Below are 14,900 nucleotides of genomic sequence, written 5' to 3' on the forward strand. Positions count from 1 at the left end.
TTGTCCTACATGGTGTCAAACTTCTTGGGTGTTGTTAATGCTGCACTCATCCAGGCAAATGGAGAGTATTCAAGCACAGTCCTGATTTGTGCTTTGTGAATGTTGGACAGGCTTTGAATAATCAGGAGTTGAGCCTGATCCCTAGTTGGATCCTCAACATATTTTTCGAGGAAACTGTCCTCAATACACTTTATGAATTCTTTCTTGTGGTCATCTCTGGCAAGTAGGTATTCCCAATTTACATGAAGGTTGAAGTCACCCATAATTAATGCACTGCCTTTTTTATATGCTGTCCCTATCTGATTCATTCTCTGTCCTACAGTTTAGCCTTGGTGAGGAGATCAATAGACTACTTCCACCAGTGTCTTCTTCCCCTTGTTATTCCTTACTTCAACCTGTACGGATTTTATATCTTTTTATCATTTCTTGCTATTGTACTTATTCCAACTCATACTAACAAAGCTACCCATGACTCTTTCCATCCTGTCTGTCCTTTCTAAAATTCACATATCCCTGAATATTTAGCTACCAGCTTTCATTTCTTTGTAGCATTGTCTCTCTAACTGCTATAAGATCATACGCATTAACTCCATTAGTCGAGTTAGCCTAACATCTATGGTGGGGAAATTGTTGGAGTCTAGAATCAGGGATGGGGTAACTGAGTATCTTTCAGTTAATCAAGGAGAACCAATATAGAGTCATGACAAATAGATCATGCCTGACAAACATCAGTGATGTTTTTGAAGAGGTGACTAACGTAATGGACAGGGGAATGTCTTTGGATGTTGTTTATGTGCACTTTCAGAAGGTATAAGAAACTGTTGACTAAGGCAGAAGCCCACAGAATTGAGGGCAAATTACTGACATAGCTGGGAAATTAGCTGAGTGGCAGGTGACAGAAAGTGGGGATAATGGATAGGTACTCAAATTGGCAGAATATGACCAATGGTGTCCCACAATGTCCTGTGTTAGGACTTCAACTATTCACATTAACGACTTGGAAAGTGGCGTAGAAAGTCAAATATCCAAATTTGCTGATGACACAAATTTTAGACAGAGTAGATGGTAGCATAAAATTACGAGGGGATATTGATACAAAAAGTGAATAGGCAAAACTGTATCAGATGGTGTTTTATGTAAACAAATGGGAGGGTATCTATTTTTGGCCAAAAAAGGATGGATCAGGATACTTTCTAGATAGTATGATGTTAAATACAGTGAATGTCCAAAGAGACATGGGTGTTTAAGATGCGTAGATGTTTAAAATGCCACAAACAGGTGCAAAAAAGAAATAAAGAAAGCTAATTGAATGCTGGTCTTTATATCAAGAGGACTGGAGTATGAAGTTGCAGAAATTATGTTGCAGTTATATAAAACCATGGTTAGACCAAACTTGGAGTACTGTCAGCAGAAAGCAGTGGGGAGAGTCAGCGCTGGGCACTGACATAGGAAAGACATATTGGGCTTGGAGGGAGTACAATGTAGGTTTAATGTACAATGTAGATACCTGGACTTCAGGGATTAAGTTGTGAGGATAGATTACACAAATTAGGCCTGTTTTCTCTAGAATTTAGAAGGTTAAGGGTGAACTGAGTGAAGCCTTCAGGATATTAATAGGTAAAGATAGGGTGGATAAAAATAAACTATTTCCACTGGTTGAGGATTCTGGAAGTAGAGGGCAATGCCTGAGAATTAGAGCCAGATCATTCAGGAGAGATGTTAAGAAACACTTTTACGCACAAAGGATGGTGGATGTTGGACCTTTCTTCCACAAATGGCAATGGATGCTAAATCAATTATTAATATTAAATCTGAGAAAAATAAAGTTTTGTAAAGCACAGGTATTAAGGGATATGGGCCAAAGGCAGGTATATGGAGTTAGGCACAGATCAGACATGATCTCAATGAATGGTAAAACAGATTCAAGTGGCTGAATGGCCTACTTTTGTTCCTATGTTTCTAACTCCCACTTACCTTGATGACACTCCTACTTCCCTGTTTGAATGCAGCTCAACTAACACTCAAGAAGCTCGACCCGTCCAGTGCAAAGCATTCTACTTGACTGGCCCCACATCCACAAACATTGCTGCAACATGACTTGCCAACTTTTATACACAGTGCCCTGACTGATGAAGGCAAACATGCCATATACTTCTTTGCCACCTTATGTTTCTGCTTTTGGGAGCAATGGACTTAGACACCAAAATTCCCAAGTATATCAATACTCTTAAGGGTCCTGCCATTTACTGTATACTTTGTTTTTGCATTTGACTTCCCAAAATGCATCACCTTCACTTTTCAGATTAAATTCCAGCTGCTAATTCTCTGCCCAGCTTTCTAACTGATTGATATCCTGCTGTATCCTTTGATAAACTTGCTCACTATGCACAACTCCACCAATTTTCGTGTTGCCTGCAAGCTAATTAATCAGACTACTTACATTTTCATCCAAATCATTTATATATATTACAAACAACAGAGGTCCCAGCATTGATTCTTGTGGAACAACACTGGTCGCAGACATCCAGTCAGAAAAACACCTTTTCACAACTAGTCTTTGTCTTCTATGACCAAGCCAATTTTCTATCCAATTTAGCAACTCACCAATCTTCTGGACCAGTCTGGCATGAGGGACCTTGCTAAATGCTTTAGTAAAGTTTACGTAGACAACATCTACTGCCCTACCCTTATCAACATTCATTTCCTCAAAAGTCTCAATAAAATTTGTGAGACAAGACATTCTCCACACAAAACCATGCTGACTATTCCTACTAAGTCCATTCTTTTCCAAATGTGAGTAAATCTCATCCCTAAGAATCTTCTCCGATAATTTCCCTATCACTGATATAAGGCTCATCAGCCTATAATTTCCTGGACTATCCCAGTTTCCCTTCTTAAACATTCTTATTCCTCCTAATTCCTTGTTTAAGTTCTTTCCTGCTTCCTCTATATTCCTTAAAGGCCTCGTCTGATTTCAGTTTCCTACACGTTACATGTGCCTTATTTTGCTTTTTGACTAAACTTTCACATCTCTTGCCATCCTTATCTTTCATTCTCACAGGAACATGCTGGTCCTAAACTCTGATCAATTGGTCTTTAAAAGATTCCTACATGTCAAATGTGGATTGACCGTCAAACAGCCGTCCCTGATCTAATTTCCCCAGTTAGCACTCCCCCAATTTGGTAATTTCACCCGAGGACCAGTCTTGTCCTTATCCATTACTGTCTTAAACTTATGGAATTATGATCACTGTTCACAAAATGCTCTCTCACTTGAAACTTCAATTACCTGGCCAGACTCATTCCCCAATGCAAGGTCTAGTATGGCCCCTTCCCATTTGGACTATCTATATATTGTTTCAAGAAATCCTTCTGAATGCACCTAACAAATTCTGCCCCATCTAAACTCCTTGCCTTAAGGGAGTCCCAGTCAATATTGTAGAAGTTAAAAATCACACACTGTAACAATCCTGTTGTCTTTACATCTTACACATCCGTTCCTTTATCTCCCACTGGCCATTGGGAGGCCTAAAGTATAACCTTTGTATAGTAAATTGTTCATTTTAAATTTGCTAGTGATAGATTTGTATTATAAGGTATTATAGTATATGTGGCTAAGGCAGGTAGGTGGAATTGATTCACACATCAGCTATGATCTTGCTGTATGGTGGGACAGTCTGATTGGTTAAATAGCCTACGACTACTACTTTATTCCTATCCTGGTGAGATTCCCAACACTTTAAATTATTGGGGATGCCGATTTCAAAATTTAGAAATAGCATTGCACTTTAGGTGGCCTGCACCCATCTATACATAAAAGCGGCTACAATATTTAAAATTTCCTCTGACTTTACCTCTCTTTATTCCAGCTTTGTGTCTCTGAAGGGAGCCACAGCAGCAAGCATATGGTAATTCTGTGGATTTGCTTTTTGAGCAGCTTTGCTTTTTAATGAGCAAAGAAAACTGAGATAATTCTGTTGTGCATTTGCTTCGTCTACCGGGAATTGGCTTTGATTGGCGCAGGAACAAAGTGATTCCAAATTGCACAATCTGCTGTCGCACCGAGTTTTCTGCCATGCTGACAGTGTTCACTACAAAAGTCAGATTAGTGAGACTTGGACTTTAGTGTTTCTGTTTCAGAGGTCTCAGGGTCACAAAAAACACTCTGTCTTCTTTTAAAATTACCCTTGTTCTGCCAGTTAACCATTCTTTACCCTGCCAATGGAACGATTGAATTTCCATTTGATTGATAATGCTGCCAACCATCTTTGGCTGAGAAAGCTAGTATATTAATGAGCAGGGAAAACACTTCTCTGCTATCTACTCACAATCCTAGATGTGAAACTGGCAAAATCGTTTCTGAGTCCAAAGAGGTGGACTTGCTCGGCAACACTGTACCCTTCATCAACAGTACTGAAAATGTTGATTAACCATGGATCTCTTGCTGTTTACAAAGTAGCTGCTACATAACAACAGTGGTTGCAAATCTTTATATTTTAAGTATTTTGAGAACATTCAAAGTGATAAATTGCATAAATACAGGCAATTTAATGTTTCAATGAACAGCTTGCTCCTGCTTTATTTAATAATGAACTGCTACCTATTATTGTAAACTATTATCATGTATTAATATTGAAATTAGAGTGATACAATTTAAGATTTTAAATTACTACTTGAAACTTTAATTCTTGCACATCCAAGAACGACACATTTTAATTTGTAGTCAATATTCAGAAGTGTGTTTTTATTCTGAGTATTCAGATGAAATTTTTCAGTGATAGGAATTGACTGGCAGTGATTTGTTCATAAACAGCAAGTTTACACTCTTAAAACCTGTGATCAATGGCTTCCATGAATTGGTAGATTTCATCTTTTGTTTGATGCTATGAGAGAGCTGGTGCTGATTTCTGTTTATTTATGTTTTTATCACCTGAAAACTCTTCATTCTGTGCTCTGATGAAATTTTAATCCATCTTCAAATAGCAGTAACAATTTTCTTAATTTAGATAGTCAGTGGCCTTGTTTTTTCGACATGCCACTCCTCTTTCTTTACATCCTGCCACTTTTTAGTGGATTCTGGTTTGAGAAATCGTAAAAGAGAAATGTTTCCTTCTTCTTTGCTGTGTTCCGATTATATTTGATGCTGATTTTGTTTTGGAAAGCTGTTAGTTTTACTACAACTGTGCAAAAGACGTTACAAGACACTTTCCTGGATGTGAACACAGGCAAAATGCTCTACCTGGTCATGGAAAGGAACCCATCCAATTCTTTCTGACAATAAAATTAATTTTGAAGTTTTCCTTGGTATGTGCCCAGGGATCCAGTGAAAATCTCCCCATTATGTGCATACCAGAAGAAAGATTAATCACATCTATGTCTTGGCTTCTAATAACCCTCAAATTAGCTGTTTAGTTTAGTAACATAGTATGTGATGAGTGAATCTTGTCTGAGTGTAATCACGTATCTCATGACATATGAAAATTAAATCATAGATACTTTTAGATGTAGAACAGCCTCCTGCTGTTTGATCTCCTTCTTGGATAATACTATCCCTCCCATGAAAGGAACTAACAACTTGATAAATTAATTTGATTCTCCTAGCCTAACCATCAATCTTGGCAACACATACAAACTGCTGATAATTTTCTGTGTAAAGAATTATCACTCAACTTCTGTCTTGGCTGCACCCTTCACAATCACGAACTTGTGCATCCTGTTCTCTGGCAATGGACTGTGAAACAAAGTTTGTTTTCTGTAGCCCTTTCATGTCTTCCATTTATCTGTAATGTTTCTGCTGAGGCATCCTTGTTTAAGCTGAAAACCCTACTTGTTTCTCAAACAGTATCTCACAGCTCTTTGCTCTAAATCTGAGAATCAGTCTTGTCACTCTCTGCAACGCCCCGAGGAAATAGGTGGCTTCCTCATAAGAACATTAGAAATAGAGTAAGAGTACAAAGATATGAACACAAGCCAAGTGGCCTCCTTCAGCCTGCTCTGCCATTCAATATGAGCTTGGCTACACTGACCTTGACATTTTAATTGATCTTGAAGGGCTGGATAAGCTTGGATTGTTTTCTTTTGGAGAAGAGAAGGTTGATGGGGAACCTGATAGAGGTGTATAAGATTATGAGGGGCATGGACAGGATAAAAAAAAGCTGTTCCTCTTAGTTGAAGGGTTAACAACAAGAGGCACATGTTTAAGGTGAAAGGCAGGAGGTTTAGATGGGACTTGAGGAAAAAGGTTATCACCGGAGGGTGGTGGGAATCTGGAATGCACTGCCTGGGAGGATAGTTGAGACGGGTACCCTCACAACTTTCAAAAATATACTTGGATGAACACCAAGTGTTGCAACATTCAAAGCTATAGGACTAGTGCTGGAAAGTGGGACTTGTGTAGGTTTTGTATATTTTTGGTGTGCAGACTCGATGGGCTAAGGTGCCTCTTCTTTACTGTACAAAACAATACTTCTATCAACTTCACTTTCCTGCTCATTTCCAATATTCCTAATGTGCTGATGAGAAGTGTATGCATTCTTTCAGATGCAACCTGACTTATGGAGCTTCAGTATCAGCTCCAGAGATTTAAGACCCAGATACTCCTCTTCTGACCACCTTGGCAAAGTTTATCTTTCAAGAACAAGTGAGACAAAACTGGGGAAAGACTTATCTCCAGGGTTTCCAAACTGTTCCCCACTTCCCCTGGATTTCCAAGATTTCCTCCAGAGTACATGGTTAAATTTGATGGACATGAGTGGAAGGAGTCTCATAGCAACTTCAGCCACATTTTCCAAGGGATAGGCTTAACTGAGCATCCATTTGGAAGGTCACCTGTGTTATGGACCGGACCAGATCACTCAAAATACATTAAGAAGATAGCCTAGATCATAACATTTCCTTATTTTAAAGGCAAGTGGCCAGCGTTTTGTTCCGGATGCAATTCGACTGGTCATACTATCGGATTTAAAGCAAAACATACTTTATTCATCCACTAAAGGTAAAATACAACAAAAGAAAGAAGAAATTGATATAACTTAACTCTACTGGAAAACTTAACAGAATAATAGATTATTAACAACTACCAATTAACTGTTCCAATGTAGTAACATACCATAAACGCACCCTTGGCCAGAGGCAAATTAAGCAAGAGAGATAGCAGGAACTGCCGATGCTGGAGAATCTGAGATAACAAGGCGTAGAGCTGGATGAATACAGCAGGCCAGGCAGCATCAGAGGAGCAGGAAAGCTGACGTTTCGGGTCTGGACACTTCTTCAGAAATGGGGGACGGGAAGGGGACTCTGGAATAAATACAAAGGTGGGGGAGGCGATGATGGAAGGTGGATAAAGGAGCAGGTAGGTGGAGAGAAGACAGACAGGTCAAGGAGGCAGGGATGGAGCCAGTAAAAGTGAGTGTAGGTAGGGAGTTGGGATGGGGGTTGGTCAATTGAGGGAAGACGGACAGGTCAAGGAGGCGGGGATGAGGCTGGCAGGTAGGAGGTGGGGGTGGGTGTTTGTCAGTGAGGTGGGAGGAGCAGATAGGTGGGAGAAAAGACAGGCAGGTCAAGGAAGCGGGGACGAGCTGGGCTGGCTTTGGGATGAGGTCGTGGGTGGGGAGATTTTGAAGCTTGTGAAGTCCACATTGAGGCCATTGGGCTGCAGGGTTCCCAAGCGAAATATGAAGTGCTGTTCCTGTAGCCTTCAGGTGGCATCGTTGTGGCACTGGAGGAGGCCCAGGATGGACATGTCATCCAACGAGTGGGAGGGGGAGTTGAAGTGGTTTGCGACTGGGAGGTGCAGTCGTTTGTCACGAACCGAGCGTAGGTGTCCAAGCAGTCTCCAAGCCTCTGCTTGGTTTCCCCGATGTAGAGGAGGCCACATCGGGAACAGTGGATACAATGTACCACATTAGCAGATGTGCAGGTTAACATCTGTTTAATGTGGAAGGTTTTCTTGGCGCCTGGGATGGGGGTGAAGGGTGTGGTGTAGGGGCAGGTATAGCACTTCCTGCGGTTTCAGGGAAAAGTACCGGGGGTGGTGGGGCTAGTGGGGAGTGTGGAGCAGTCAAGGGAGTCACGGAGAGAGTGGCCCCTCTGGAAGGCAGATAAGGGTGGGGAGGGAAAAATGTCCTTCGTAGTGGGGTCAGATTGCAGGTGGCGGAAGTGGCAGAGGATGATGCGTTGGATCCGGAGGTTGGTGGGCTGGTACGTGAGGACGAGGGGGATTCTGTCTTTGTTGTTATTGTGGGGAGTGGGTGTGAGGGGTGAGTTGCGGGAAACACAAGAGATGCGGTCGAGGGCGTTTTCGACCACTGTGGAGGGGAAATTGCAGTCCTTGAAAAACAAGAGCATCTGGGATGTCCGGGAGTGGAATGCCTCATCTCAGGAGCAGATGCGGCGGAGGCGAAGGAATTGGGAATAGGGATGGCATTCTTGCAGGAAGATGGGTGAGAGGAGGTGTATTCTAGGTAGCTGTGGGAGTCAGTAGGCTTGAAATAGATATTGGTTTCCAGGTGGTTGCCAGAGCACAAACTTCAAAATCTCCCCACCCCCGACCTCATCCCCAAACCAGCCCAGCTCGTCCCCGCTTCCTTGACCTGCCTGTCTTTTCTCCCACCTATCCACTGCTCCCACCTCACTGACCAACCCCCACCCCCACCTCCTACCTACCAACCTCATCCCCGCCTCCTTGACCTGTCCGTCTTCCCTCAATTGACCAACCCCCATCCCAACTCCCTACGTACACTCACCTTTACTGGCTCCATCCCTGCCTCCTTGACCTGTCCGTCTTCTCTCCACCTATCTGCTCCTTTATCCACCTTCCATCATCGCTTCCCCCCCTCTCTATTTATTCCAGAGTCCCCTTCCCCTTCCCCATTTCTGAAGAAGTGTCCAGACCCGAAACGTCAGCTTTCCTGCTCCTCTGATGCTGCCTGGCCTGCTGTGTTCATCCAGCTCTACACCTTATTAAATTCAGCAAATAGATTGTCTCACATGCAAGTCCAGCAGCAGGATGAGAATCACCAGCTTTTAGCTGTAACCAAGATTGGGAAAAAATAGCTTCCACATCTTCAAGACCCCAGCAGCAACTGCTGAAAGGTAAAACTAAAAATCCTGGTTCCATGGGGGCTCAACCACACCCATTCAGGCTATTGTTCCAACTTTAAAAAAACCCCAAGGCTTCACAAGCTGTTTACTTTATTGGCCTCATTGCCTCTCTTCATAAAAAAAAGACAAAATATAGCTCTTAAAGTCATAGTATCATCACAGAAGCTATTGCCATCTCTTGTATCTAAAGTGATCAGCAAACATTTTTTCTTAGAAGCATCATCTGTGTAACAATTAGGCTACCTGTTCACATACATGTTTTACTTTTGTCTCATTGTAGATACAACATGGATCATCAAGACTAACAACCCTCCTGTCAAACAGAACTGACCAGACATAATTCAGCCAGACTGACCAACCAAGTCCCAGTATTAATCCCTGATGTGCAAGCTGATCGGAACTGGGTGATGGTAGGAACTCTAAAACAGGTTTCATTGCCTATGAGTTACTGAGGGAAATATTAGCATAAGATTACATGGAGATGCCCAATGGAGTGAGAACAGTATTTGATCTGCCGTGATTCAACAAATTACCAACGTCTATGATCAAAGCCATTAGGCCAAGGCACCAAGGGTCATTAATATCCAGGAAAAGAAATGTTTTCAGAAAGGAGAAGAGAGAAAGACTTAGCAAGTAAATAAAAGTAAGCAAAGTACTTACAATGTACCTTGTTGTTTTCCTCTCCTGTGCTCGTCACCAGTAAAGGTGACGGGTATTCAGCAAACTTACCTTCCTCTGTGCTTGCAGCAGTGGAATTTCCTCAGGCACTGGGATGGATTGTGGTTTAGGCTTGGTGATGTTAAATTCTCTTGGTACTGTCACAGGCTGACTCTTGTAATTTTTGGAAATTTGATTCGCCAGTTTGTTGGCCAAGTGATCAATGAGGTTGTTGATATTCGGTTGCCATCTTTAACAAATAGACATAAGTGCTAGAACAGAGCAGGGGGCAAATATACAATTATGTAATAATATAGCAATGAAGGTGCCTTTTTGAGCCATCGATTCTATTCAGGTTCTTTTGAAGCCACCTTTTTAATGCCACCTTCCTGATTTAGTGCAGAGAAAGACATTAAGGTGCTCTAGTTTACAAGGTTGTGAATGGCATGGATAGAGTGGAATGTATGAGGCTTTTTCCCAGAGTGGAGGGATCAACTACTAGGGGACAGGTTCAGGTGCCGGGGGGAGGGAAATGTTTAAAAGAGATGTGTGAGGCAGATTTTTCACACAAAGGGTGGTGAGTGCCTAGAACGTGCTGCCAGAGGAGGTGGTGGAAGCAGACACAATAGCAGCATTCAACAAGCACCTGGATGAATACATGAATAGGAAGGGAATACAGGGATACAGATCCTGTAAGTGAAGTCAGTTTTAGTATGGAAGGACAAAATGTGTCAGCGCAGGGTTGGTGGGCCGAAGGGCAAATTCCTGTGCTGTATTGTTCTTTATTCTTTGTTCTGCTCCACATATTAATCACCTCTTTGTGAGCGGCGAGTGGGGGTAACACTTTTTCTCCTGAACAACTTTGCACAATAAAAAATGAGCCAGCTTAAACAACAGGCAACTGATCGCATATTGTTGCAATGTCATCACTGTTGAAATTAATATGAACATCTATCCAGGATACTGAATAAATTTGAGGAGGAGATAGACAGATTTTTAATTAGTAATGGGTTAAGGGGTTATGAGGAGTGGATAGGAAAGTTGAGTTGAGTTCAGGCCAAGATGGGAACAGAAATATAGTACATAATTTATGTTTTGAATTAGTCATGTTGCATGAAATACTTCAAAAATGTTAATATTATAATGTAGGCAGCGCAAACACATCGTGTAACATTGACTGTGCTATCCAAGATGGGATCAACCATGATCCTATTAAGTGGCAGAGCAGGCTCAAGGGGGTGAATTGCTGATTCCTGCTCTTAGTTCTTACGTTCATATATTCTTATGTTCCACACTAAATTCTGACTCCTTCATACATTAGTCTTTTTTTTGTCGCTCTTATTAGGGGTTTATCTGAGTATTTATTTTCAATTCAGACAAAATTTCTATGCATAAAAACATGATGATTGGCCTGCTGTGTATGTCTGAATTTTAACTCTAATATATTCTAATTAGATTTAACTAGGACTGATGATGTTACAGAATCCAACCATGAACAGTCTAATTGCTTCCGAAAGGACAGTGTGAATTGGATAGCACAGTCAATGTTACCTGGAGTGTTTGCGCTGCCTACATTATAACATTAACATTTTTGAAGTATTACATGCAACACGATTAATTCAAAACATAAATTATGTACTATATTTCTGTTCCTCATCCAGGATCTTGCTAGAAAAGCCTTTTTCCAGTAGGTCTATTCCACAAACAATGGGTCTTTTCAGATTTTCTTGAGTTCACCAGGGAAAAGCATACTGGCCCATTGTGTTGAGTAATACAAAAGAGCAAACATTCCTGTAAGCACATTAGCCAATATTTGTTTAATGAATCTGCACTGATGGTGTATTGACAAGTTTTTGTAAGACCATAAGACATAAGAACAGAAGTAGGCCATTCAGCCCATCAAATCCGTGCCACAATTCAATGAGATCATGACTGATCTGATAATCCTCAATTCTATTTTGCTGCTTTTTCCCAATAACCCTTGATTTCCTTCCTGATTAAAAATCTGTCCCTCTCAGCTTTGCATACTTAATGATACTGCCTCACAGCCCTGAGTATAAAGAATTCCACAAATTTATTACCCTTTGAGAGAAGAAATTCCTCCTTATCTATGTTTTAAATGTGCAAACTCTCATTCTGAGATCTTGACCTCTGGACCATGACTCCCCTATAAGGGGAAACAACCTTTCACATCTAACTTGTCAAGTCTTCTAAGAATCTTGTATGTTTCAATAAAGTCTTCTCTCATTCTTCTCAGTTCCACCAACTCAACCTCTCCTCATAAATCTGTCCCTCCATAACCAGGATCAGCCAAGTGAACCTCCAATGGATTGCCTCTAATGCCAGCATATTTTTTCTTTGATAAGGGGCCCAAAACTGTGGTCTGATTAGTGCCTCGTATAGTTTTAGGTAAGAAATCACACAACGCCAGGTTATAGTCCAACAGGTTTATTTGAAAACACAAGCTTTCGCAGTGTAGTCCAACAAACGTGAATCTGTGGGGTGAATTTATATTTGCAGATACATTTTATTTTCTTCAAAGAACCCACAATTTGTATACATTCAGTCAGTATGGCGTTTTATAAATTCCTACTTTAGAAATAAAACCAGTCTGACTCCAAACTAAAACACAAACAGATTCTAAACAAGGTCTCACACCTAACATGCATTGTCTGACCTAAAATGTCACTTCTTCTTTACACTAATAAAAACCTTTAGTTCTCACAGGACCGTGACTTGAAAGGAATTTGGGGATTTACATATACATATTAATCAAGCAAAACCTAACGGATTAAAGATTTAACAGCATCTTAGGATTGTTTAGTACATTCTCATCAATGGTGTGAGCCTTTGATCTTTTACTTATAAATTCTGTGTCTGATACTACCTCTCTCATTAACACCTGAAGAAGGAGCTAGGCTCCGAAAGGTTGTGTTTTCAATAAACCTGTTGGACTATAACCTGGTGTCATGTAATTTCTGACTTTGTCCACCCCAATCCAACACCGGCACCTCCACATCTTGTACAGTTTTAGTAAGACTTTCCTATTTTTTGTACTCTACTCCCTTTGAAATTCCATTTGCCTTCCCTATTACGTGCTGAATTTGGATGCTAGCTTTTTGTGATTTATGCAGGAGGTCTCCTAAATCCCCTCTAGCTATCTGCCATCTCCTCTATTCTTCCTGACAAGTGCACATTTCCCACATTATATTCCATGCGCCAATTTTTGTCCATTTGATTTATCTGTCTATATCCCTCTACAGACTCTTTGTATCATCCTTAGCACTTAGCCTTCCCACCTGTTCTAGTGTTGTCTGCTAAACTGGCTAAAGTATATTCACTCTACTCACCCAAGTCATTAATATGTCTTGTAAATAACTGAGGCACCAGTGCTTATCCCTGTGGATATCCCTGTTTATAGGCTGCCATCCTGAAAATGCCTCCCCATTCCAACTTTCTGTTTTCTGTTAGTAAGCAAATCCTCCTTCCATGCCACTATACTACCTTCAACACCATGTGTTCTTATTAAGTCGTCTAATATGTGGTACCTTATCAAGCAAATGGAATGTTATGGTACCTTCTGAAAATCCAAATATATTACATTCACTGTTCCTCCTTTATCTATCCTGCTTGCTACCCCCCTCAAAGAATTCTAATAAGTTTGTCAGGCACAATTTTCTCATATTGACTCTGCATGGCCTGTATGTAAAAAGACACTGAGAATCTCCTCAACTTACAACAATTAAAATTAAAAGTAGTTTAAGTCTAAGGTGTTTTTAGGTGAAAAGACAGGATAATGGAAGTTGAGGATCTTGTATTATTGATGAAAGCAGCTGTGGATTTCTGTAACATCAGAACAGGGACACCTATTTAGGGTATTAATGCTGTGTGTGCCTTGTCAATACTCAATTCAGGCAATCGAAAACACATAGTATGACATAATAAGGAAAGTATTCTTAAACTTGATGAATTACCTCAGCAGAGGATCAATCAGCATCTGGTTTACATAGGCTACATCATATATTTGGCACCATTCATCCTTTATCCATTTGGTGAGGTTCAGGCTATCAAAGAAGAACCTAAGAAACTGTGGGAAGATCACAATAACCATAGAAGTAATGACCATATTAAGTTCTTGAATAAAATATTTATGTTTTCAGGGATTAATAAATGCCATCCTCACTTGGTGCATTTTGTTCGCAGACTGAGAGTTGATAATCTTGGTGAAGTGTTTCAGACCCAGTTCTTTCAGTCGAAAAGTAGCAAGATAGCATATAACTGTAACAGAACAGAGCATGTACAGTGTTATTTTAGAAACAAGAGAAAATTCAGGTGAGTAGTTGAATGATACAGTCCAAGAATGGCCCAGGTCCAAGTCATATTTGGGTCAGGTTAGCTGATCATATTTGGGTCAGCAGAACTGCTGTTCAAATATCTTTAATTCATTGGGTTAGCATGAAGGATAATCAGCCATTTAACTGCTGGTTCAGGGTCCCTGTAAAAGCTTGCCTCTGGGCATCCGTTGAAAAAAGGTTTGGCTGTGATAGATCCCATTATCTATTAACCTGCTGGTATAAAAACTGCTCACATGGACAAATTATTGAAGGATAATCTGTGCTGGAGCACTGCAATGATTTCTGTCAAAACCTTCATGCAAGAAGAGACAAAGAAACAAACTAAGGAACAGCAGGAACTTTACTGAACAATGATCTAAAAGTGACAAGTGTAAATCTAACCATGGCATTTATTACTTTCAAATTAGATTAAAACTAATGAAGAAAATTAATGTATTTCCTTCCATTTATATTAAATCAACTTCTGAGATAAAAAAAGAGATTTTTAGATGAAGGAAGTAAATTCAATTTTGGCAATACACTTCACACCATGGAATCAGACAGTAATTGTGCAGGTAAGGTGACTATTCAGCTGATTGAGTCTGCTGGACGAACACTTTTCTCTTATTCATTCACAGGATGAGTACATCGCTGGCTAGGCGAGCATTTATTGTCCACCCTTAATTGGCCAGGGGGCAGTTAAGAGTCAACCACATTCTCAACCTGAGTGTCACATGTAGGCCAGACCAGATAAGGTTGGCAACAAGGTGCAGGGCTGGATGAACACAGCAGGCCAAGCAGCATCAT

At 40.6% G+C, this 14,900-nt stretch overlaps 1 protein-coding gene across 4 annotated transcripts in view; it reads right to left on the reverse strand.

Annotated features, from left to right (window-relative positions):
* cfap99 (cilia and flagella associated protein 99) overlaps nt 1–14,900 on the reverse strand; it is a 138,424-nt gene that overhangs the window by 73,272 nt on the left and 50,252 nt on the right. For all 4 annotated transcript variants that reach the window (XM_048594488.1, XM_048594480.1, XM_048594475.1 and 1 more), the window contains 3 exons: nt 13,943–14,037; nt 13,734–13,846; nt 9,832–10,009 (listed from right to left, as the gene is read on the reverse strand). In XM_048594488.1, the coding sequence (XP_048450445.1) occupies nt 9,832–10,009; nt 13,734–13,846; nt 13,943–14,037 (386 nt within the window). The remainder of the gene's footprint in view (nt 1–9,831; nt 10,010–13,733; nt 13,847–13,942; nt 14,038–14,900) is intronic.

The sequence above is a fragment of the Rhincodon typus genome, chromosome 3 (genome assembly GCF_021869965.1).
Source record: "Rhincodon typus isolate 14 chromosome 3, sRhiTyp1.1, whole genome shotgun sequence".
NCBI lineage: Eukaryota > Metazoa > Chordata > Chondrichthyes > Orectolobiformes > Rhincodontidae > Rhincodon > Rhincodon typus.